This window comes from Oxyura jamaicensis, chromosome 7, assembly GCF_011077185.1.
Source record: "Oxyura jamaicensis isolate SHBP4307 breed ruddy duck chromosome 7, BPBGC_Ojam_1.0, whole genome shotgun sequence".
Classification (NCBI taxonomy): domain Eukaryota; kingdom Metazoa; phylum Chordata; class Aves; order Anseriformes; family Anatidae; genus Oxyura; species Oxyura jamaicensis.
In genome coordinates this window covers 15,621,765-15,646,383 of record NC_048899.1, presented here as the reverse complement: position 1 = coordinate 15,646,383, position 24,619 = coordinate 15,621,765, and the positions used below count along the sequence as shown (strand labels likewise).

At 46.4% G+C, this 24,619-nt stretch overlaps 1 protein-coding gene across 3 annotated transcripts in view; it reads left to right on the top strand.

Annotated features, from left to right (window-relative positions):
- Positions 1–24,619, top strand: part of KLF7 (Kruppel like factor 7) — a 62,696-nt gene that overhangs the window by 11,523 nt on the left and 26,554 nt on the right. For 2 of the 3 annotated variants that reach the window (XM_035331306.1, XM_035331305.1), the window contains exon 2: positions 18,225–18,837. In XM_035331306.1, the coding sequence (XP_035187197.1) occupies positions 18,225–18,837 (613 nt within the window). The remainder of the gene's footprint in view (positions 1–18,224; positions 18,838–24,619) is intronic. The other variant, XM_035331307.1, reaches the window with a different exon arrangement.

The following is a 24,619-nucleotide window of genomic DNA, read 5'->3' as shown; positions in this document are numbered from 1 at the left end:
TGCTCTGTGCAACGCTGCAAGGTAGTGTGGGCACTGCTTCCCCCAGGACGGTGGATACCCACCCGCCTGTGAAACGAAGACAGATGAGAGAGGTCTCCGAGCAGTCTCAGTGCATAGGAAGACAGAAGGATCCTGCTCCAATTTACCCTCAGGCTCTCATATTCAGCAGTGGAAACCAACCTGAAAGTGGGTGTAAATGAGGGTCTAGAGGAGCCTTTTGTGCAATTCCATGGGCAGTTTCTTCCAGGGGTCAGATAAATGAGCAGAATGGTCTTTTTTACCTTGAAATCAGCTTCTGTAAGTAAATCCACTTCAAAGCCTTCTTGTAAACATGCGTCTGAGCTGAAGGAAGGCCATGGGTGTTCCCATTTCCAGAACCCATCGCGCACGTGTGCTGTTCCAGGTTGGCGGAGAGGCTGGGTTTGTGGAGCTGGCGGCTTCCTCCCGGCTGGCTGGAATCTGAAGCAAAGCTGTGTCATCTTGTATCGTGTCATGGACAGCCTCTGGGGCTGGAGTCTGACTGCTGCTTGGCCTCCGAGGTTGAGAAGGATCGCAGGAGAGCCTGTGTTCTGCAGCGGGATGTGACTGGCTAATTTCGAAGGCAAATGAGGTTCGAGAGCAGGGTGCACATGATGAAAAGGCATTTTCAGCCACTGCCTTAATCCAGCAACAATAAACTGCATATAAGCAGGTCTGGTCCAGTGCTAATGTCTGAATTTCTGAATTGCTAATTAGCAGCTCTGCTAATTCAGAAATTGCTAATTCAGAAATTAGCACAGAAAAAAAAAATGCTGTTAGATCATCAAATTCTTTTGCCCAGGTGCCATTTCTTACTGTATGCCTCAATAGAGCCTTCTGCTCTCATTGGAAATCCACCTAGCACGAGGCCCTGGAAGCCTTGAAAGCATGTGCTAAAACCTCATTGAGGGGAAGAATATCTAAAAGCTTTTTTTTTTTTTTTTTTTTTTTTTTTTTTCTTACCTGAATCTAATTCCTCACACTCCTGTATTCTCTCTTTTCTTTATGAGGACCTCCATTGCTTTGTTTGAGTTTATCCAATTCATAGCTGCGTAATGTGATGCTTTTTCTCATCTTTATTAACTCTTTCAAGGATTTGCATCTAACTGTGAAATGAGACCCCTGCTCATTGACTGGAGATTATAATAGCGACTGTGGAGCAGACGTGATAAATAGGAACAAATGTGCATGTCCCTTTCAATTTTGTCATACTTTCCATCTTCGTGTTCCCTCCAGTTTTCCCATATATATCAGATGCTAAGAATGTATCCCCAAAACCACAGTGGTCTTTTCTGTGTTTTATCTGCTCAAGGTCTCTTTTCAGCCTGACTGGATCTCTGCTTTGTATTTAGTGTGCATGCTGTGTTGCTGTTTTTTCCATAAATGCATTAATTTGTCTTTCTTCGAATTCAGTCTCAAGGATTTATTTCCTGCCCCTGTGTGGGTTCCTTTATATACTGCCTCTCTCTGCTGGCATGACAAAAAAACTTTAGCGTTCACTCCTTAAGCCCTTTTCCCTGCTTTTCTTCACAATGAAAGCTTTTTATCAGTTTCCTTAGTTTTCTGATTTGTTTTTATTAAGCATGTTTTTATACTGGGGACTGTGATCCATCAAAGTAAACGGAAACAAAAAAATGAGGCCAAGTTTTTGTTTGTTTGCTTAAGGAAACAGATCAGAACTTAAGTGGGATGAAGTCAAAACGGTGCTGAGGATTTGATGTGATGGCAGCTGATTCAGAATCAGCTGGCTGTTGACAGCAGGTAGTGGAAACCCTCAGCATTTGAAGAGTCTAAAAACAAATATAGCCACAGGGCTGAAAATTGCACGGTGATAGTAGTGACGGGAAGAGTACGGTTGCTTTGAGTTTCTGTCCTTTGTTCAGAAAACAGCATCCATATGCTGCTGACTGTTGAAGACCAAAGTTTTTCTTCATCACAGTTCATTTGAAACAGCCCCTTGAATTTCCATGCCCACCCAGCACACCTCTGTCCTTCCCTTCAGCACCCTCGTGTAGATCCCGCGGCAGAGGAAGGATGCCGGCATAGGTGTGCAGGGAGCTTGGAAGGCACCGTCGGGAGCATAAATCCTGTTGGCCATTGACATGGGCTAACCCTGTGAAGCTGTGAATGTGTTTCTGGGCTCTGTTTACCACTAAGAACCATTCCAGCATTTCCACGGGCTTGCTGCACCGCCCTGAAGCCTGCAACACGGGAGCCTGGAACGGCACCGACACCGTTTCCACCTCTCCTTGCAGCTGCGTTGCTGAGTCAGTGCTGGGCAGGCAGCTCGGCGTCGTCCCAAGGCTGCTGGAAGCGATGGAAGTAATTCCCCAGGATCCAAGCAGGTTCTGGACTGGGCCCAAGAGAGGCAGGACCGGTGCGTCCTGGCCCCGCTGCCTTGCAGGAGGATTTGAGGAAGCCGCTAGTGTAAGGCAGAGGAGCCTGCCTGAGCTGGGGGCAGGCGTTCCCTGCTGTGAACTGTGGGACTCTGTGCGAGCTTGGCTGGTCAGCCTGCATGCTGCACCCTCCTGCTCTGCTTGTCTGCTTTGCTGCCTTTAACCATCGCCACTCCTTTGAGGCAGCTTGGGCTGCTTGCAAGAGGAGGCTTGCAAAGGGATAGTCTCCTGGTGTTTTGGAAGATGCATCGTCCCCTTTCCTTCCTGTGCAGGAAGAAAGCTGCTTGCCCCATGTGGTGTCTGCTGGGGTTATAACAAAATAGTGAGGCCTCACTACATAGTAATGAGCTGCACAGCTGGTTGAGGGCAGCAGAGCTGTGCTGGTTTTTGCTGGGTTGTGCCTCTGTGAAAACTGTTCTCAAAAACTGTAGTCTTTCTCCTCTATATTCAGCAAGCCTTTAAGAGAGATTGTCCTTGAAGAGCTTCAGGCAATACAAAATAACATCACAATGCTGTTGCTAGGCTGGCCAAAGAAATAAAATCATCCTGTGGGGTAGTAGCCATTTTTTTTTCTTTCCAGAAGTGCACATACCAGGTGTACAAAACTGGGTCTGTAATCATGTGTGGGAACTGGCAGCTTTCTCAAGCACAGATGCGGTAGCAAGCACTTCCATGAACAGTGCAGAGGTCCTGTTGTGAGCATCTTTTAGGGATGTTTGTGTGGAGCACAAGGACTATAAAGAAACGTGTTCTGAACAGTGTGCTGTTGCAGATGTTCTTGCAGACCAGCATGTAACAAGCTAAATGTTTTAACAAAAATTAAGGAGTAAAAATGAAGAAAGGATCTGCTACAATGAGGTATCACGGAGCATCAACCTTATGACTTGATGGTGTGATTGCACTGACAGGTCCACATCGTGGGTGTATTCTTCAATTTAATAGCTTCCTGGTGGAGGGATATGCAGAAAATCTGCTCTCCATCCAGGTGCTAATCAATACAAAAGTCTAAGATCAGAGATAAAATATGAACAAGAAAATAGTGGTAAAGCAGTACTCTGTGCATACCTGTATTTCAGTACTGGGAGTGAGGAAGGACTTTCTCCTTTAACCACTGTGCCAGTGGATTTGTGTAGTCTGGGGCAGCAAAATTCTCTAGCTGTACCCTGGTGAGTCACAGACCTGACACCTGCAGTCTTGCAAGTCGTGCAAAGTTGCCTTTTTGAAGCTCACATTTTCCAAGAGCAGTGGCAGAGCTGTTTCAGCAGAGCAAAATACATATACTTTCATCTAACACCCAGCGTTTTAGAGCATTCAGATGTCTGATGTGATGGCCGAGCTTTGGACAAACAGGATGCCTCACAGCCACTGCCCATGGAGAGCAGGGAGCTGTAGCATGCCCATTTTACAGGCTGGGAATTTGGGACACCCCAGTGCTCAGTTGTCACAGAGAGGGAGCCGAGAGCAGAGCCTGAAAAGGATACCCATTCCCTGATCTCCATTTTAATTAAATTCTTTTTGCAATTGTCTTCCCTGGCAGTTTAACTGGTGGAATGTGGTCTAGCAGAGGAATTTTTGGCTGCAGATTTGACAGTATTTTTCTGGGCCAGATCCTCGCTTAGTGTAAATGCAGATAACTCCACTAGCTACGATTACAGCACTAGCAATTTACTCCTCCCTCTGAGAATCTGGGCCTGGCTTGCAGACAGTGGGCAGTGTCATATAATTTGTTCTTTTTAATTTTAGGCTGTCTAGACACTTTTACAGCACCCCTTTCTGCGAGAACCTGGTGCCAGCAGCTCTAGAGCAGCACTGCACTTCTCTGGTGAGAGGAGCTTGGTAAACACAGTGTGGAGACAGTGCGGGGTGCTCAGGCTCAGCATTTCACCTTCCTTCTGTAGGATTTGGCTTTGGTCTTCATGCTTTTGTGTTGGAGATGTGGCAGAGGGGAATCATGGAAGGATTTCTTCCCTATGGAGGGGAAGAGAGTCTGTTGTTCACCTTCCTCCTTTTTTTTTAATACTATGTCCAAGCTGAGTGCCAGAGAAAGACATCTAGTGCAGATGCAGCAGTTCTGGGGTGGTTTTTTGTTTCATCAGTAGATGAAACCTTCTTTCTGTGGGCAAGAAGGCCTTTCTCCTGGCTTTAAAAGCCATTTGCTGGTCCTCCATGTGCCACCTGGGGTGGTGCGGGGCAGACTGCAGGCTCCTCAGGCAGCAGGCGCAGGGCCTGGCTTTGACAAGAGCCTCACATGTGCTGGCCGTGGTTAAGCAGATGATTAGCTAGGACTGTTTTTCTTCCCCTTCCATTCTCCTGCCAATTCCTGAGCTACTTGCCGGGATTGTCTGTAAACTCTTTTTGCGAGGAGCCAAACAGAAGGGCCACGGCTCTGACCGGGCTTTGGCAACAGCAGCAATATATATATATATATATATACACACACACACACCCTTTTACTACCATCCCTTCAGTGTGAATCCAAATGCACTTAGCTCAACCCCTAATCCTCATAATATTTTTACAAGATTTGCTGTTCATAAAGTCCCACCTTCTGCAGTCACATTATTGTTAACTGCCTGCATTTATGTGCCTGTCCCCAGCCCACAAAGGAAGGGGCTTCATGGCTGCAGAAAGAAAGCCTGAAGGCAGAGATCCTAAAGCAATTAGAAGCAAAATCTCTTCAAAAAAAAACACACAATACAAACAAACAAACAAAAAGAAAAGAAAAGAGCACATAATGCACATGATATTTATGGGTTTCCACCTGAGCTTGATCAATACTAATGAAGCAGAGCTCTCCCAAAAAAGCAGCTTGCACGAGAACGGGGAAGAGATTCTTTGTGCAGCCTGAGGATATGGAGAGAGACGGCTCCCCTGTGAGCTGCTGCAGGAGTTTGCACCCCTTCCCCCACGCTCAGCAGAGCCTGGAACATATGACTGGCCACGTGCAAGGTATCGCAGTGTTAATAATGCCGCTGTATTGATCAAATTGGGCTGCTTTGTCCCCAGGGACATCTGGGGGGATTTGTTCAAGCTCTTAAGGCTGTGCCTCCTAAAGAGCATTTTCCAGTCCTTTCACTAGGCGAAGGGTGTGCTGTGCTTTTTGTCCCAGCCAGCAGGAGCGATGCTTTCAAAAGATTTCATGGTGTCCCACCACCTACTGCCTCTATCTTTCCTGCTCTCACGGCTTCCACCTTATTCCCACACAGAACTGGCCATGTCTCAAGCTTAATGTGCAGCAAGGTCCGATTTTCTGCCCTTGGAGAGCTCCTCAAGGCTGTAAGCACCGCTGGCCGCTGGAATGTGGATAAACACAGGGTTACGGGAACAGGAGAGGCTTCCTCTTTGCTTAGAAAGTGAGCAAAACATCGGTAAGAAAGCAGCAGAGAAGGAAAACATGTGCAGGGTGGTTTTGTTTCCCTCCCTCCGCCTCCAGGCTGATATTCATGACCTTGTTAAAAAGATTGGTCTGCTTCAGAGACTGCACGTGGTCATTTTTAAGTGTAGGGAGAAACCAAATGTGGCTTTTATTTTTCCATCTGATAAATTGCCAATTGCAGGTTTTACTTACAGAACACTCTGAGTAGTCTGAGGAGAACACGATCACCTTGATACTATATTTATGAGTAAAAATGGTATGAGGCAAAGAAGGCTCTTAGCTTGCATGTAAAGATGACTTTTAATGCAGTTTTTGCTTCCAGGAGTGCATCGTTAGTTGTGGTGGGGAAGGGACACATTAGCAGTCTTTGCAGGAGGACTGAAATGCCTCGGGGGACGCTCAGAGGCTTGCAGGGTCAATTTGACTTCATGCTTCTTTGACAGATGTCACGCGCTTGGCGCTGTAGTGATGGGAGATCTGCAGAGCAGGGATACCTGTGGTCTTGGCAGGGAAAGGTTAGGGATGTAAAATGGAGGAAATCCCGCTAAGCCTTGCTCTTGCAATGGGGAGCAGTCTTTGGGATGTTCACGCTGCCCTCTGGAACATGTCCGCATGTTGCTAATTGCTGTGTTGACTTCTGCAGGGACGGAGGATGGCAACAGTCAGGAGTTGTGCCTGAATTATTGTTCTCTGAACATGTAGGCTGCCGGCAGCACCACCTATAGCTAAGGCAGCGCATTTTGGGCCTGTTTCTCTCCGTTTCTGAGTCTGGGTTCCTGGACTGCTGGGACTGAAGCAGATCCCTCCAGCAGCTAGCAGCACCAGGGATTTTGGCTCTTGTTCCGGCTCTGATATCATTGCAGCCGCCTGGGAAGCGGAGCCGGCGGGAGGAGAAGCGGCGAAGGGCTCCCAAGGAATGTTCCCCATGAGGCAGAAGCTCGGCCTGCGGTCTCTTGTGCTGCTCCTCCTTGCCCAGCATAAAGGTTACCTTTGTATGTTTACAACCAAAATAAAATTGCAGCTCCTGAAAGCTGTAATTTGTACTTGGGGGAACATAATGTTTGTGTTTAGCTGTTGCAGGGATTCTACCATAGCAGAATGACAGAGGTCTGAAAGTGTTTGGGCTGATGATAGCTGGCAACAGACCCCGCCTTTGGGGGCTACTAAAAACAGCTTTACTTGAGCAATGTTGGAGATAAACAAAATGACAAGGAGAATTGGTTGTACCATGAGGAAGAGGACGACTGCTGCTGCAGCAGGAGAGACTGTCATTATTCAGTGGCAGAGCACACGTTCTTGCTCTTCCCCTTCCCACAGCCCCAGCCAAGGGAGCCTGGCTGCGGTCTTCCAGGCCATGACAGTGGAGACTTCCATCCCATCGCAGAAAGACATTAGAGGGAAGGTGAGGCCTGCGGCCAGCACACAAAAGCAGGCTTAACGCAGGAGGCTTAAATAGACACGAAGAAGAAAAATCAGGGAAAATAGGACACTTAAGGTAAACTAACTGATTTTTTTAAACGTCTGAGTGGGAAATAAGCCAGTTAACGTCCACTATTGGGATTATAATGACTACAGTGTGTTTTCTCTTTTCCTTGTTGGTAAACAGTTTATGTTTGTTTCCTTTCTGGAGATGGGTGAGGGACCAGAGCTCCCTGCGGCGTGTTTGGTGCTGAGTTGGAGCCACGTGTGGTCGCTTAGTCAGTAAGGCTGCAGTGCTGCGGACGTGCCATCTTCCAGTTCCCAGCATCATCAGCAGGGCCTTTTCGTCTTGGACAAAGGCACAGTGTCGGGTTTCATCCGACTTGCTCTAATAGAATACTTGAGGATGGGGCTGGGAAGCCAAAGGCCTCATAAGGGCCTGTCAGCAGAGTGGCTGCTGGAAGCCCTGTGGCATTGTCAGCAGAGAGATGCTGGATGCCCTCAGCTCCGGAAGGTGGTGCTGAGTGTTGTGCTCAGGGACATACCTGGAACATACCTGGAATTAATTTGGGAACTCTCCCAATTAATTTGAGGGGACAAGTGCCAGCAAAAACTTGTGACAAGGTCTGGCAATCTTGCACAGTATTCTCCAAAACTTTCCAGGGAAGTTTTGCCAGGAGAAAGAGTAGGTTTAAGAGAGAGCATGAAAAGGGGCAGTGGCTTGCCTTGCCAGCTAAGCTCCTGCCAAAGTGAAGAGGGTCGCTGAGGAGGTGCAGTGTGAAGGAACAAGGGAAGGAGAAGGTGCTGGTGGGAGAGGAGAGACTGAGAAGAGCCTCTGGGAGGTCCTTTGTGAGACAGCTGCTTCATCACAGCACCCAGCCTCTGCTTTTCACCAGCCTGCTTGCAGTAACACAGTACCACCCTCTGGGACTTGTGGTGCTATAGTCTCTGCAGACTTGGGATTCGGCAGGTATCCATGCGGGGCATTTCTGTGAAGGAAGTCATGATGGCTTATGGTAGTTTGATCCTGTAATGAACTACAAAGTCTCACAGAAAAGTCTTGAATTGACCATGGCTGCTTGGATGCTGGGAAGCTGTTTTATCTTCCAGGAATACCAAGACATTGCATTCCTTCTAGGCTATTTTCTGGCTGCTACTGCTATTAATAACTTTGTCCTGAAATAGCACTTTCATATTGCAGCATATTAAAATCCATAACAACTGGGTGGGTGTCCACAGTCAACAGACTGAAGAAAGCGAGCCAGAACGAGAGCCTTGCTGGTGTAAGTCTTCTCACAGAGGTGTGCTGACTCTCAGCACCTGCTGATCGGACCTGCTGAGCTTTCTCAAGTCCACAAACAGCAGGGCTCTTGGTGGCATCTCTCAGCTGTCCATCCCGTGCTGCAGCTACTAGCCCTATGGCCTGCTGCAAACCTCAGTGACGCAGGTATGGTCTCCTTCATTCCACAGGGAGGAAGCAGAGCCTGCTCTAGGTCTGACAGTGCACCTTGAGTTGCTGATGATATCCACAAAAGGCCCTGTCATGTCTCCTTTTCGTTTGATCTGATGCATTTTGGGGATGCAGATCTCCTCAGATGCCTGTGGGCAGCTGCCTGTGTTGCTACTGAGTGGATAGGCCAATGCTGGCAAGATCTTTTCCAATGTGCTCCATCAAATTGCCTTAAAAGAGAACTGTGCTGCTTTTATCAGGGTGTGTGGCAGCCCAAGTGCACTGCCTGTGAGATTTGAGGCTGGATCTAAATCCCTGATGGCTGAAGTATTGGAACAAATGCCTTGGCAGTGCAGTGTAGAAAATAAAAGCAATGGAAAAACACCCTTGGTGGTGATGGAGCACCATTTAGAGGGCACCCGCTTTTGAATGATAGGCAAGTTTGCCTGCTGTAAGATGTTCAAGCATGAAGACTGTTATTTCTCTACATTGATGGTTAAAACTCTGGTACAGAAGTGGTAGTAACCAGTTTGTGAGTACCTCCAAATACACTGCTGGCCCAAATTAAGAAAGAGAAAGAAAAAAAAAAATCCTAGCATCAGGATGTCTGAAGATGGTGGTGTTCTAAATTCTTCCAATTTTTCCATTTGGGTCACATTGTTCCTAATAAAGTAGACAAGATTTGTAATATAAAATAACCATCTCCAGCCGTCAAAGGACATGTCAAATTCTGCTTCACGTAAGCCAGAGTTAAATGGCGCTAATCAAGAGCAGAATTTCATGGAGTTTGAGTGTTGGCAAGGTACTCAGCTGATGTAAACAGGAACAATGAAATCAGTGCTGCTCTGTGCTGATTTACCCCAGCTGAGAATCCGGTTGTGCTTCCATCGCTTTGTTTCTGGTCTGAGGTTTTTTCTCAGTGTGACGGTGAAACTCGAGGCTGCTGTCTTCTCTTTTCCTTGCCCAGACTGGCATATTTATCACAGCAGCACATGCATCTTCTTGTTCTTGTAAGATAACAAATTGCCCAAATTATTTAAAAAAAGAAAAAAGCAACAAATGGCTTTTTGTAAAAGTGATCAAACAGTTGCTGTGCGCCCATTAAAAGTTTAAATTTCAGCCAAGCAGCCCACTGCTCCCTGCATGGCTTGAGGCAGACTTTGGTCCTATATGTTTATTATGGTTTAGAAGTGCTTTAGTAATGCTCTTTTATTCTTTTTTTTTTTGTTCTGACCTTATTCTACAACGTATTCCCCTCCTTCAGCCTGCTTCCTGTTTTCCCAGACAGGTCCCCACCTCTTCCTCCCCACAGCCAAAAATAATACAGAAGGGAACAGACAAAAGGTTTTTTGAGCCATGAGATGTGACAGTGAATGGGCATCATGTGCAGAGTAGATTCGGTAGTCCCAGCAGACACATACTGATTGTACAAAGTTAAGGTGAGGAACGGCACGTATTTGGGTTAGGAATTCAATGTTATGCACCCTCTCGTTTAATATGCTTTTAGGTCAGAGCAGAGGTGACTCACAACCCAGAAATCCCTCTTACGAAACGTACCGTTTATCGAGTTTAGTGATGACATCTCTTCTTCAGATTTGACTTAATTGTGAAGAATTGTGCTTGTGAATATGTTGTTGCTTGAGCCTGTGTACACATTTGTGTCAGCTGCTGAGGAGGAAATGTTAAGCTATCTGTGATGTTAATGAAACATCTCCAACTAGTACCTTTTTTCATTCATGATCCAATCTGGAGTAATTCCAAGGAATCCAGTTCTGCTGTGTAACCCCACTGCAATACTTCATAGGGATGAATCTTAATTGAGGATCGAGACCTAAAATACTGCTCTACTTTGTACGTTTCACAGTCGTCAGCATTTGGTTTTGCATATCCATTTCCTGTGAGAAGTTTACCACACTCTGGGGCATGCTTTGAACCTGATCCTTTGATTTCACTGGGAGCTAGAACTGGCAATTCAAGGGGCTAATTGTCCCGTTTTGCTATTTATAATGCTAAATTAAAGCTGCTTCCAAATGGGACAGCAACAGGTTAAACACATACTTGATGAAGTTTAGAGGAAAGTTAGCAGCGAGGGACACTAGCCAACTCACTCAAAGCCATCCAAGGTTGTTACACAAATAAATGATCTCTTCAGAAAGATTTTGAAACACACTTAGGTTATTCTATATTCCATTCTATTATGTTATTATTATAATTTCTCAAATGTTTTTTGTATGGCTACCTGTGGTGTGGACTGCGTGGCAGCAGACAGGGCATGCGCTGATGTGTAAGCACGCATGGGTTTTATCGTATTTTGATACTAGCACAATGGACTGCCTCCACTTTTGAATTCTTGATTTGGCCATCCTTAATCCTCTGCTGATGCTATTTTTTGTTGTTGTGACTGGTTGCAGATATTTTTTTCTATCTTTATTAAACAGTGAAAAAACAACAAAAGCCCTCCAAAGCCCTGGTTGAGTGTTTGCAGATTTCTTTCATCCATTTTTTTTTATCTAGATGCCTATCAAATTCAGCCATGCTTAGCTGCAGTCCTTTGTTCAGTCTCTCACAGCCAGCACACTGAAACTCTCTATGCTTAGAGCCCAAATACCACGGATTTTTAGTGAACAAATATGGCTTGTCCATTTTCAAACATAATTGTTAGATATGATTTATTTCATTGTCACTGAGTTTGGCAACAAATCTTGATTTTGACTCCTTGGGTAGAGTTACAGGTTACTCTGTTTGAGACATCTGTTTCACTACTCATTTCTGCTGGTGAAAATCGCTTATTTTTTGGCAAAAGTGGGTTTGAGCCTTTAAGCTTCAGAGGCTGATCAAAGCCTTTGATAACCCTGGTTACACCATGCCCCAGAGCAACAGGAAAATGGCTTGTGTTTATGTGGAGGTGGTGATTCTGCTGTCAGTAAATCTGCAGACTTTTTACATTAAACTGTATCTTTACCAAATGTGGTTAAGGCTTCTGACTTCAGCATCTTTTATGTGCTAAAGAAAAAGGCTGTGAAGAACATGCAGGGAGAAGGCTGTCTTGGGTCGTGATACGGGACATTCTTTGGGAGTGCTTTTGTGCATGAATAATAGTGAATGGCTTGGTTTGGCTAAATACATTTCCTTAAAAGTTGGTTATTTGTGCTGACACCAAGGGGAAAAAATGGACGCGGGTCATAATTATATTGAAGAATTTTGCAAACAGAGCCTTGGGTCATGCGTAGCATATTCACCAGAAATCACAGAGTTCAGAAGCTTGCCTGGCCCAGACTTTGCTGGCTGCTGAGACTCAGCCAGTGTTAGAGAGGACGAGACTGTCAGCTCGAGCATATGGTGAAGTTACCACAGGAAACCCAGGCTTTGCGTGTCAGCTGATCTTCGCTGACCATGTGTGTGCCTGCTTTTTGCTCTTGGGAAGAGCCTGTTGGGTAGCTGAGTGTACAGTTAACATGCCTCGTATATACGGGGGAACATGCATGCAGATATTTGCCGTGAGTTAGCTGTCAGCAAGTGGCTTACTGTTGTACCTGGTTTTAGCTGTCTTTTTCTTAATGAACTATATAACACGTAGGTAGGATGTGCCGGCACGTTACTAGGAGCTTTGTCTTAAACCCTTTGCAATAGAAATTATTTGCTATTGACTGCCTGAAACTTCTTCTTACCACTCATTCATTTCAGACTGCGGTATCCCCATTTTCCCAAGTGTATTTAGCAAAACTACTTATTTTAATACTAAAATTCCGTTTATTTTATGCTGTCCCGAATGTTAAGCTTCTGATGTACTGCAGCTTTTGACAACTAGCAACTGCCCAGTAAAAGTTGCCAAGAGGAAAAGCTGGAGGTTTTGGCAGCTGGCTGGGAACAGATGACAATCTTGGAATAGATGGACAAGAATATTGGGGTTTGTTGTTGTTCAGGAAGTAATGAAGGCTTTTGGCAGTGGGAGGAAGATATATCTTTCAAACCTTGCTTTAGGGTTAAGGACAAAAATGACATGACATTCCAGGGAAAGCAGGTGAGTTTTGGACCTCTTATTCCTCTGAACCTCAGGGCTGCCCCACAGTATCATGTTCCATATCTGGAAACCAAAATGCAAGTGGTGCTGTAGCTCAGAGCTTTTGCTGTCCTGCTGAAGAATGACAGACTGACACCAGATGCTGGACTTGGAAGCAACCCATCGTAGTTTGGTCTGAGTGAACCATGGTGACACTCACCTTAGAATGATTCTTTTGGGGTGCTTTCAGGTTGGGGAAATTTTCTCTTCCTTTGCAATCTTGAGACTTTCACAGTTATTTCATGTTACAGATGAGGCCCCTTTTTATGTGCCAGTGGAAAGTGATGGGGTCATGATGAAGGTTGGAATTTCACCTCAGCTATTGCATGTATAATTCTGCTTCACTCGTTTCAGTTTTGCTGCTCAGAGAAGCTTTTCAAGTATTGTAAACAGAGCTGGTAGATCAGACCTGCTTGTCAACCACATTTGACATTTTCATTCTCTGTCACAGCCTGATCTAAGTATCCAACTTCTTAATTAGGTTTTGGATAACTTCCAAGATCGGTGCTTGATGTCCCATTTTATCTGCAGTAAAATGGCACTTAGAAGTAACTAGCACTTCCAGATAAGAACTTCCCGATGTCTGCTGGAAAAATTCAAAATCAAGATGTTATAAAATACTTCAGCATCAATAAAACAGAGAAACCCTCTGAACATGTTGATTAGGTGTCTTCCCTGGCTGACCTCAAATCATTTTAAGTGCTGGGGCTTTGTTTTACCCTTGACAGAACTTCACTGTCACCATGCTGTTCTGTCTTTAGCTCTACAAAACACCCAGGAGGCTGGGTAGTGTAAAGACTTTCTGCTGGCTGCAGTTAGGTGAGTGCTAACCTCTGCTGAGAATGGTACACATGTGTCACGTCTTACTCTCAGAGGCATACACTGTGTTTCTCTTCCACTGTATTTCCTAACAAGTAGAGCAGTGTTGCAGTTGCTGTCATGAAGTGTCTGAAGGATCTGGTCTGGCATGTGGAAGTGTTATGGTGGATTCTACTGCTCTACACGCCCCAGAGGCCTGAGGAGGGGAATGAAGAGATGCCGTGGGTTGAAGTTGTGCAGGCAGGAAACACACAAAATTTTTATTAGGTGATGAAAATGTACCTCTTCTGGGAAAGTGAATCTTTTTGCGATTGTATCCGAAACTGAAAAATCCACATGCCAGACTGCCATCCTTTGCTAGCTGGCTTTCTGCAAGTACATGGGGTTTAGCAAAGTCATCTGCTATTATTTGTCAGCTATGAATCATCATTTCTTTTAACTGGCTAAATGGAGGCACAAGGTGCAAAGAGAATGACCCTTGTTATTCAGGGCAGATGGGTTGAAGTGGTTGGGTCACTTTTTATCCCTAGCCTGCAAAAACAGCTTGACAGCGGTCGGCAGTCTTACCGTGTCCCTGAAGGGAGCCATCTTCCCCTTCCCATTACATTTTTTGAGGCCTTTGTCACTGCAAATCCTGTGGGAACTGGGTGAGAAAGTTTAATGCCCATCAAGTTACCCACAACGTATGAACCTACAGCATGGTAGGATTTAGTTCGAATGTGACATTTATTACATCTGTTACTTCAGTCTTCCCCTCTCTTGCATGAATGTTTGAGGAGAACCTGGACATCCAGAAGAACTGACGATCATGACAGGACAACCTCGCTCCTGTCTCAGCCACTTGGGCCGCTCCATGGGCCTCTTTCCTCCCAGGCCGGTGGTGGAAGCAGAAGATGTACAGAGGTTCCCCAGTGTCTGAATCTTGCCATGTGGGTTCATATCTCTGTGGGCAGTTGTCAACATCCTGCTGCTCCCACACAAAATCGTTAGGTTTTGCTGCACTCACTGGCAGATGGCTTTGTGGGAGCAGAAACCAAAGAACCTCTTGACTGGTTTCACCAGCTCAGAGCTCAAGACAAGGGGGTGAGCTTACTTGGCCTAAAAATCACAGGTCTTGCCAGGGCAGGAGTGAAGAAAACAAGCTGTTTTCCAAATGCTGCCTCGCCGCTCCCCGGGTGATTTGGGCCAGAGCAAGGGGAAGGTCACGTAAGGTACTTGGCACACGCCAGGGAGTGCATATGGGGAGAGAAGCTTAATTCCTGCCTGCCATCGCCTGTCCTCGGCCACCACAGCAGCAGGTAGGGCCCTAGCGGGGGGCACAGGAGGGGCTGTGGCCTTAACCCTCGTCGGGCTTTGTCTGCCATGCAGCTGAGCCAGAGGCCCTTTCTGGCTCGGCGTTGCCAGGTTTTTCCCCCCTGTTGACTTGGTGGAGGGATTGAGGGGGGTGGGAGGGAGGGACTTCATTATATTGTTTCTTTTCCTTTGAGTTTTTTTTTTTTTTTTTTTTTTCCCTCTATGGGGAGATGGGCTTGATCCACTGGTTTTGGATTTCTGAGGCAGAAGGCAAGGCATGACCAGCTGGTGTCTTGAAATGGCACAGGTGCAATGGCTGCGGGAGGGGGGAGCCAGGAATAATTACAGGTTTCTGAAGCATCAGGCTTTGCCTGAAAAGGGCTCATCGAGAAACTGCTCTTTATGGAAAATTAATGGTGAAGCTGGAAAAACTGTCAGGCCTACTATTGTTGTCATCAGGGTAGTTATGCCTTAAAGCAGCAGCACCTCCCGCTTGCCTCCACGGGCGCGTGGAGCCAGAGTGCAGCTTTCTGGTCCCAGCCATTGAAATCTCATGTCACTGTCATCACATTTAATGGCCTTGAGTCCCTCTCTCTCTCTCTTTTTTCCCTTTCCATCCCTAATTTGTGATTATGCTCACTCATCACTTTGGAAGCCTTGTATTTATTAGGCCCCTAGACCTGTTTCTGCCCCACTGGATGAAGGCTAAGTGAGCCAGAAAGCCCAAATTATACCATGTGGGGAATTCAAAAGCATCACCTCTTTTGGTGCACTTAAGGGCGTCAGTCCTGAAAGACTGTGGGGCACATGTGGAAGGCTGCCCCTAAAGCCTGTTAGGATTCACCTAGGGAGAGACCAGATCCCCAGCTAAAGCCATTCCCTGGTCGCAGAACTACCCTTTATGCAGCAGCCATGCTTTTTGTGTCCATGAGAGCAGCTCTCCCTTGTTACTGTGAGCAGCCCCAGCACGGTGGCTTTCTGCCGTGCTGGTACCAAGGCTTCTGCTTGGGAGCAGTGTGAGCAGGGTCAGTAGGTGCTGGTCCCCTGGGGACAGCGCTGAGGCTGTCTGTTCCCTCCTCGGGAGCCTGTTCAGATGGACCTTTAGGGGAGAGGGGACTCGTAAATCTGAAAGCCTTGTCCCCTGTCCCTGCCCCTAGAAGGAAGTCCTTGGTGCTGGGTTAAGGTGGGCTCGGGGCGAAAAACTTCTCCTGCAGTCACACGAGCTGGCAAGGTCAGTTAACAGCAGCATGCGATGCTGTGACACTCTGCTGGGAAGCTCAGTGCTGGTTCCCGTTGTTCCCAGCTTTCTGCTGCCTGCAGGAAGCGGGGAAGCCCTGGGGGCAGCCGGGCGGACGTGTGGGCCGGTCGCATTGTTGCAGCAGGAAATAGGAACCCGTCCAGAAAAACCCAGCTGAAGGAGCAGTGGGGAAAGGAGGGAGCACAAATAAACAGTTTCTCGTGACTCCTGGAGCAGGCTGCTGGAGAAATGAGCTGGCAGCCTCCAACATGAGCCCCAGCAGCGGGTTGCAGCTCGCTGGTACCAGCTCCCAGGCACCGCTGGCGGAGCGTGCTGGCCCTCCATTTTCCGGGGTTGGACCTCCCCTTGCTGAGTGTCAGGAGCACTAAAGCTTGCTGACTTCGTCTCCCATGTATTTGACAAAAACAGCTCTTCAGAGGGCCCGTTTGTGGTAGGTGAAGAAGTGAAGCACTCCACTACGTCTGGGGAGCTTGGTTGTATGGTGGTTTGCTTACAGCAAGGTTGCTGACTAGTAAGTGTCCCACCTACAGGCACATTGCATGTACAGTGTCACATCTGTGAAAATAACCCGTGTCTTCCTTGCGTATATTGCCATTTCATTGATTTTTGTCCAAGTCCATCTCTACAGCTCAGATCTATAATCAGCTATTATTAAAAAAACAAACCAAAAAGAAACAAAAAACACAGATAGCAGTCTGACAGATTATTTTTGTAACTCTGGAAGCCATCTCACCCAATTGTATCTGCAAACAGCAGTGTTGCTTCCAGGCTGCATTAACAGGAATAATCTTGAGTTACAGGGTAGCTCCCAGAGAGCTGTGAATGGGGCCTCTTTACACTCTTATTGACATTTGTACCCAGAAGGCAGGAGTCTCCGTCTCGCCTCCGGTGATAGGAAGTTTTTGTTTCTTGATCAGATGTTTGGCTTCCAGGTTGAGATATAGTTGGACCATCAGCTCCCGTAGGCTGCATTGAATATTTTTGCCTAAAGTCCCTTCTTTCATATCTCTAGAAGTGTTCTCTTAGGAGTAGTTTTTAGAAGTTTCTAAAAAATCTGAGTGAGGATGTGTGTTTTTCTAAGCCCCATAAAATTGCAGTGATGGTATTAAACCCGCTACCCTTTCAGGCAGCAAGAAATGAAAAATAGCACTAATAAACTCCATTAAATGCTCCTGAAACTGCAGCTAACCATTTTCTATAAATAATAAAAGTCTATAATGTTGGTTATGGAGAACACTAGGCAGTGTGAAGGTGCCTGGAGGCATTATTGGGCCTCCATATACGAGCTCAGGGCACCTCATACAAGGTACATTCAAGTAATAGGCTCACCCCATCCTCACACTGATGATCACTGCTGTGGAGGTGCAGGAATGCATTATTATGTGGCAGCTGCTTGCCTGCATCGTCACTTACTTTTTAATAGGTTGCGTGTGTGTGCTGGTGTGCAAGTGTGGTATCTTGTATACAGGAAATCCTGCTTGACCAGATGTGCCAAAAACCCTCCAAGAAAGGCATTAGGTCCCTTTTTTCTTACCACATCTTCTCTCAGCCCCTTCAGCCAAGCTATGGTGTCACTGGAAGGTTTTCTGTCTTCTCCTTCTGTTTTAAATTATATACTTCAGAATTATGCCATCCCAGGAATAGATTCAGCCCCAGCTAGCTACGCCGGGTAAAATTTGCAGTTAAATTTAATGTTTGGAAAGAAAGAGGAGGAAATTCTCTGGAGAGGTGAATTTTTGTTTATATGTGGCCAGGAGACTGGGCAGATTGAGTAGTTGCATGTGGAGGTGACAGTTGGCTAGGTTACAGTTAAAATTGGAAAGAGCCTGTTGTCCATGGGACAATGTGCAGATTTCCATGAAAATTCAGTGGATGCTTTGTTGTATCTTCACTTCTACCATAGTATCTGCTACCGTACACAGATATTTCCCACACCCTGTCTCTGAGCAGCTTCAAACAAGTGCAAGTCCCCATGTGTGCCAAAAAGTGACTATCTGGCAAGAAGGTGCTGGTGCGCATGAGTGCTTTCTGAATGGCTCTGGACCACGTTGTTCTCCTGCCCTCAGTGGGAGCTATGCTGTAATCTCTCTCTAACAGCGGTTTCTTTCCCTCCCCTCTCCCTTCCCCTCCTGCAGACATGCCTCGAGTTGGAGCGATACCTTCAGACTGAACCACGGAAGATCTCCGAGAGCTTTGGTGAGGACTTAGACTGCTTCCTTCATGCCTCCTCAGCTCCAGATGCGGAGGACACTATCCGACGGCTGGACCCCATCCTTTTACCGGTGGAGACGAGTACGTGTGACAAAAGCGCCAACATGGACATTATCCTTTCACGGGACAAGCTGCTGTCTGAGACGTGCCTCAGCTTGCAGTCCACCAGCTCTTCCACGGAAGGCTACACAGCCGTCAACCAGGCCCAACTCAATGCAGTAACCTCGTTAACACCCCCTTCCTCTCCAGAGCTCAGCCGCCACCTCGTAAAAACCTCACAAACTCTCTCAGCAGTGGACGGCACAGTGACATTGAAACTGGTGGCTAAGAAAGCTTCACTCAGCTCCATGAAAGTGGGTGTAGCGGCAGCAACCGCGGGGACGATAAAAAGTGGGCAAAGTGACAGTGAACAAGGAGGGCCAGGGGTGGAAGCGTCCCCAGAAAACAAGAAGAGGGTTCATCGCTGTCAATTTAATGGGTGCCGGAAGGTTTACACAAAGAGCTCCCACTTAAAGGCTCACCAGAGGACTCATACAGGTACTTATGTAGGATGCTTCTCTCATCTTGTCCTCCTGCCACCTAATCGTAACCATCTCCTTTTATTCTCATTTAGAAAAGAAAAAAAAAAGCTCTTCCAAAAGTTCAAGCCTATATCTGTGAAACAGGGCAATGGAAAAATATGGTAGGCCAGCAAATGTACGCCTTTTGCAACAGAACGGAGGAGTTCACTGCCTACCATTAATATGTTGAGCTTTCATGTGTCTTATGGGGCTTGATGCAGAGTAATTTTAGGATACCTAAGGGTTGTAGATGTATCATTCATGTTAAATCTGTGGGCATGCCAATTTGGGTTTTCCGCACTCAGATCCCCAAGACAGCTTTAAAAATGTTAATTTTAGTCAAGTGTTAATTGCTTCAAATAGAAAATATCGTGGGTAGGTTTTTGCTGCCTTTTGTATGGGGGAAGGGAACAAGCATATTTCAGAATGGAGATACGAGGTTTAGGAATAATGTTTGTGTGAGAGGGAGCATGTGTGTAGATGCAGACATGTACAATACAGATGCATGTACACTTGAGATCTCGCTATTTTGGGCTATACTCTGATGACTAAATACAGCATGTGGTCAGGAGCTGCCAATGCTGCAAGAGCAAATTAATCAATGACATGGAGTTTGGATGGAATAGTGTGGATAGAAGGGGTATGGGATGTATGGGAAGATATCAGGCAGTTATTTTGGGTAGTATTGATTAATGTTGCATATAAGCTTTACTGTGTAGGCATCTTGAAGCATACCAAACTGGCTGCAGTTTGGCTGTTCAGCATCCCTACTCTCCTGTCATTTGTTCATAGTCCCCAGTAGCTTTTCAGCTGGTATTCATTGGCAGTAATAGCTGTGCAGTTTGCTAGTGTTGCTGCTTTGTTCTAGGCTTCACATGTGATGAGAGATGATAAATTCCCATTAGCACTATCTTATCATGTGATTATTCTTGTTTCCAGAGGGATTGCTGTAATCAGTTTTCTCAATTTTACTGTAAAATGTGTGGTCTCTTACGATAACTGCACATTTAATTCACGATCTTATCATGCAGGCATATTCCTAGAAGCGAGGTTGTTCCTGCAAGGTAGAAAATAACATGTTGGACCGGTGCAGTAAATCAAACAAATGTGTGGGTTGTTAAGAGAGCTGCATCCATCATATACTAGGCAGCACTGTAAAAGTTACATGGTCTGAGGTATAAATCATGTTAAGACATAAAAGGCCTTGGTTTTGATCTTTCAATGTGGGGCTTTCTAGTGCTTTTACTGAGGATAGCTGCCTTACCAGGAGTGACCTCACTTGTGAAGTCGAGCAGTCATTTTAAAACCTGCAGTGATGTGGTCAGGAGACTCCTGTGCTGCCAATGCCACCGTGAGCTTAACCCACAACAAAGCAGGCTTCACTGTGGTGTCCAGGAGGACATCCCAGCCGAGGCCACCCAGTGGGCCAAGGGGCTCCCGTGAGGGCACAGCTCCAGGGTGTGAGTTGTTGATGCAATGGCCTTGACTGTTTGGATGTGACCCATGCGCTCCTCCTCAAGCTGGAAGTGATGAGTCTTACACAGCTCTTTCTGAAGTTAGCCAAGGATGTGACATGTTCACCTAAAAGGGGTGAACTTGTGGAATTTTTTATGTTTTTGTCACCCATTAGGTGCGAATGGGGACAAGGAGTCCTGAAGGAGCTTTTGAAAATGCAACTGCTCTTGTAAGACCTCTACCATGGGAGTCCAAATCTTGCAAGATTTCACATGCTTTTGAACCAAGTCTTAGGTCTGGCTGAATATTGTATCTTTCCCCTAGGTAACATCACCATGTAAACACATGCATCAAATACTGTATTTTGCAATTAATCCATGACAGGAAACATTTCTCACTGGCAATGTGATACTTTTATTGAATAGCCTTAGTTGGTGTGTATGTGTGTGGTGGGAAAGGCAAGTCCACCTTTACTGACAGATGGGTGAGACCTGCATCAAGTGATGAGACTGCGACTGTGCAGGTGCAGTGCCCAAATGTCCTACTCCCATCACCTCACCTAGTGAGTTTAGCTATCCCTCCAAGCTTGCCAGTTAAACCATCAGTAGTTCAACCAGTCTGTAAACCATTTACTAGTTTAAGGAGGTGTTCTTGTTTTCATCCACCAAATTCAAAGAAGGTAGCAAAGGTTGTTAGGAAAAAGCAGGAAGGTAAAAGAGAAGAGGCGAAAAACAAACCCAGATGAGGAGCTGTCCCATCCTGTCTTTGCAGCCGTACAAGCATCCTGTACCCGGTTACATCCTAGCTGTCTATAGCTGTGTAGAGAGCATGGTTTCATTTTGCAGCATGGGCTCAATACAGCCCTGTGGTTAAAATCAAGCTGAACTCTTTGATGCAGAACCTGGGAGCAGGCAGGCAGCTGACTCCATTCCTCTCAATGGAAAGCACCTAGGTGTTCAGAGGTACCTGAATACCTCTAGATTACATCTTGGGAGCAGTCTGAGTCAGTGGTGGGGAGGGACCTATGTAAATAGCTTATTTGTGTCCAAGCACCAAGTCATTTGGACCCCTTCATCTTGTTTAAGTGCTCTGTTCCCTTAAAACCCACTGACCGCGAGTGCCATAATTAGAGCTGGTACATCAAGGCATCGAATCTGTTCGCTCTGACCTTGGCAGTGGGGCTCCCCCGTGGGAAGCTCCTGAGCTTCCTATGAAAGAGTGGGACAGAGACGACCAGCCATGGAAACTTGGGACTGAGCTGAAAATGGCAGGGCTGCCTCCTTTCTCATGCCTGCCCTGGGGCGAGGGCCAAGCAGCCCTTTCCTCCATCGGCGCTTTGTTTTTCCGCGGCTGCCTTGGAGCTGCAGTGAGCGGCGTGTGCTGTGGGTTGTGAATGCGCCCAGCAGCGCCAATGGCTACTAGCCACTTGGCTTACTCGCTGGCTGAGCCAGAGGGCCTGAAACGATTGCGAGATATTTTCCTTTGGCTGGTAGCTTGTTAGTGTGTCATGCAAGAGCAGGCTGCCAGAGTGGGCTCTGTGCAGAGGGGTGGGAGTGCCCTGGCAGACAAAGAGCTCTCAGTGTGGGGCTCGCCGTCCAGAGGCAGATGCAGGCCGGTCACCCAACTTCCATGTGCAAAATCCACTCGCTGGATCAAAGGGATTTACTGCTCTGCAGGAAGGCAAGAAAGCCATGGGTTGGGGAGCCGGGGGGTGGAAGGCAACGGAAGGAGGTTGCATTCCTTTTGTTCGTATGTAACGCTGACCAGACAGACGCTGGCTGGCCTTCCTCGCAGCGTGATGAGCCGGGCTGGGCTGGAGGCAATACAGACTGATAGCAGCTTGCTGGGTTGGAACCCAGCTTCTCCTGGGGCTTTACTTTGCTGGGGAGCCCAGGGACAGTCAGACCCCACACTGCATGGTGCTGTGCAAGCTTCCCTCGTTATTCTCTTGCATCTCCTCCATTAGAGAATTAGGACAGTTCTGGAAGGCCCATCAATGGTTGAACTGGTTATGAAACCACCTTCTGGACGACCTTTGGAGAGGGAAAAACAATTATCTGTGTGGGAGAGAATTTAATCTGGAAGGGAAAGGGAAAAACATTGTCTGGGTTGAAAGGGAAATGAAAATATTTGATTGGATTTGAAGCAAGCTAAAGAGAAGGGTACGTAAAGGAGCTAAGAGCAGTGGTGGAAGTGTCTGTCTGTCAAAAGGCAGCAAAGAAGCCGCTTGGGAGAAATAGCGGCCCTGCATGTAAACAGGAGGAAAAGGTGAGCTGGAGGATTGGAAAGGCTGTGCTGCCAACGTGGGGGTGAGGTAAAAAAAATTAACAAAGGAGCCACCAGGGCTGGTGCTGTAATCCAGCCCTAAGACATTCTCTCACACTTATTCATGGAGCAGACATCAGTGCAAATGACAATGTCTCTTTTGAGAAACAGAAATTTTAGTCCAGCCTTCACACATGTGTGGAGATGAATTGCCAATGTAGAGGAGAGTGGAGAGGAAAGGAATTAGAATGGGCCAAAGAAAATGTATAGTCATTGCTACTTCCTAAATTAGAAAACAGGATATTGCTGGCGAGTGTCGGGATGCAAATACGTCTAAGGGGGAGTTGGCCTGTGACCTTTGGAAAGATTAGTCATGGGGAAGTCGTTGTGTCCCCTGGATCAAAGACCCATGGAGGAGATTTCTATCTCCTGATGAAACAACTCACATCAGCCTTCCTTGCAGTAATGTGCAGGGGAAGGTATGAGGTGGCATGGGTTCATCATGGCCAGAGATAGAGCATCACAAATAAACTAACTGGGAAGTCCTGGAGATTGCAATAATGATTAAAAAAATAAGCCATAGAGTGTTTTGCTGGGGTTTGCGTTTTGTGAGTGTCAGAAGGTTTTGATTTTGTTTTCTTTATGCATCTAAAACCAGGATCTGATACAACCTAAGATCAATTCTTAAAAAAAAGCAGTTGGGCACCTCACATCTTTATTTAGGTTTCTAAAGCCTAAAACGAGTGGGAGATGCCCGTGTAAATAGATAGTACGAGTCTACATACTGTCTGAAGATAGCATTTATTTAAGTGGAGTTTGTTTCACATTGTCATGATATCTTATTGTAAATTATATAGTTCTTTGATCCAAAGTGCTGGGTGAGAGCAACAAGAACAAATAAATCCACCCTGCAGGAAAACAAATTACTACGTTTGAAGGAAAAAAACAAGAGGTACACAAGAGTATTAGAAGAACATTAAAGAACATGAAGGTTTTTGAGGTGGGATTTAAAATGACAGAGAAGTCTTCCAAAAGTGCTGGGGCTAGAAGAGGAAATGCCCAGAATCTGGAAATGATTGGAAAAGCGCAAATTGAGCTGGGAAGGCTGGATGGTAAATGAAGAAGATTAATTTGAAGTAAAGGAATAATAGAGAAAGTCTGTCTGTGCCAGCGATAACCCGTGAATGGGAAGCTGCAGTGCTGGGTTGTGTTAATGTGGGACACCAGCAGACACAAAGCCAAAGATGAGAAAGAAAACGCAAACAGCCAAGCAAAGCACCAGTTCTGTAAGATTCTGAATAATGAGTTAGGGAAAAGCATTTAGGAGAACAGTATAGCTACAATGGGAGGAATGAAAGCCAAGGCCCGGAATTCTTTTGTTGTACAAAGAGAGAGATCCACAGCTTTGGAACAAGTCCCCAGCTCTGCGTGCAGGGCTGAGACCAGCAAGTGGGCACAGAGGGATGGAGAGGGTGCTAAAGCTCCTGTGGCAGCAGCTGGAGCAGTGGGTGAGTTAGCTGCTGAAAACCAGAGAAGGGAGTTGGGAAAGTAGAGGGGGTGTGAGGAAGACCTTCATTCGTGGCTGGATTTATTTTCAGTTGCACTGCCAAATTGGAAAGATGTGTGTTGTTAGTTTTTGGTTTTGTTTCTAATCAAAGCTGGTTGAAATAAGCCCGACCTGATCACAAGTTCTTTAAAAACTTTCTCTGTTTGAAGCCATTTAACCACTTGGCAAGTTGGGAGGGGAGTCTTGTGATTTCAGTGCGGAGGGCCAGAGCCTCACGTCATTACTACAGTGAGAGCTTAGGCTGAGGAACAAGCTTTGTGAACGGCACAGACAGCAGAAGGATGGGCTCTGCCAAAAGGAGCCTTCGCCATTTGAAACGCCCATGTTCAGCCATGGCTTGGTTGCCGGTACCCGCATTCGCAGTCCTGTTTCTGCTCCATCATTTGCAATAGCACAGGTAGGGAGACAGTCTTACTGTTTGGGTTTGGAAGTGTAAATAGGTATTGTATGGTTGGTTGTTTATGTGCCGTGT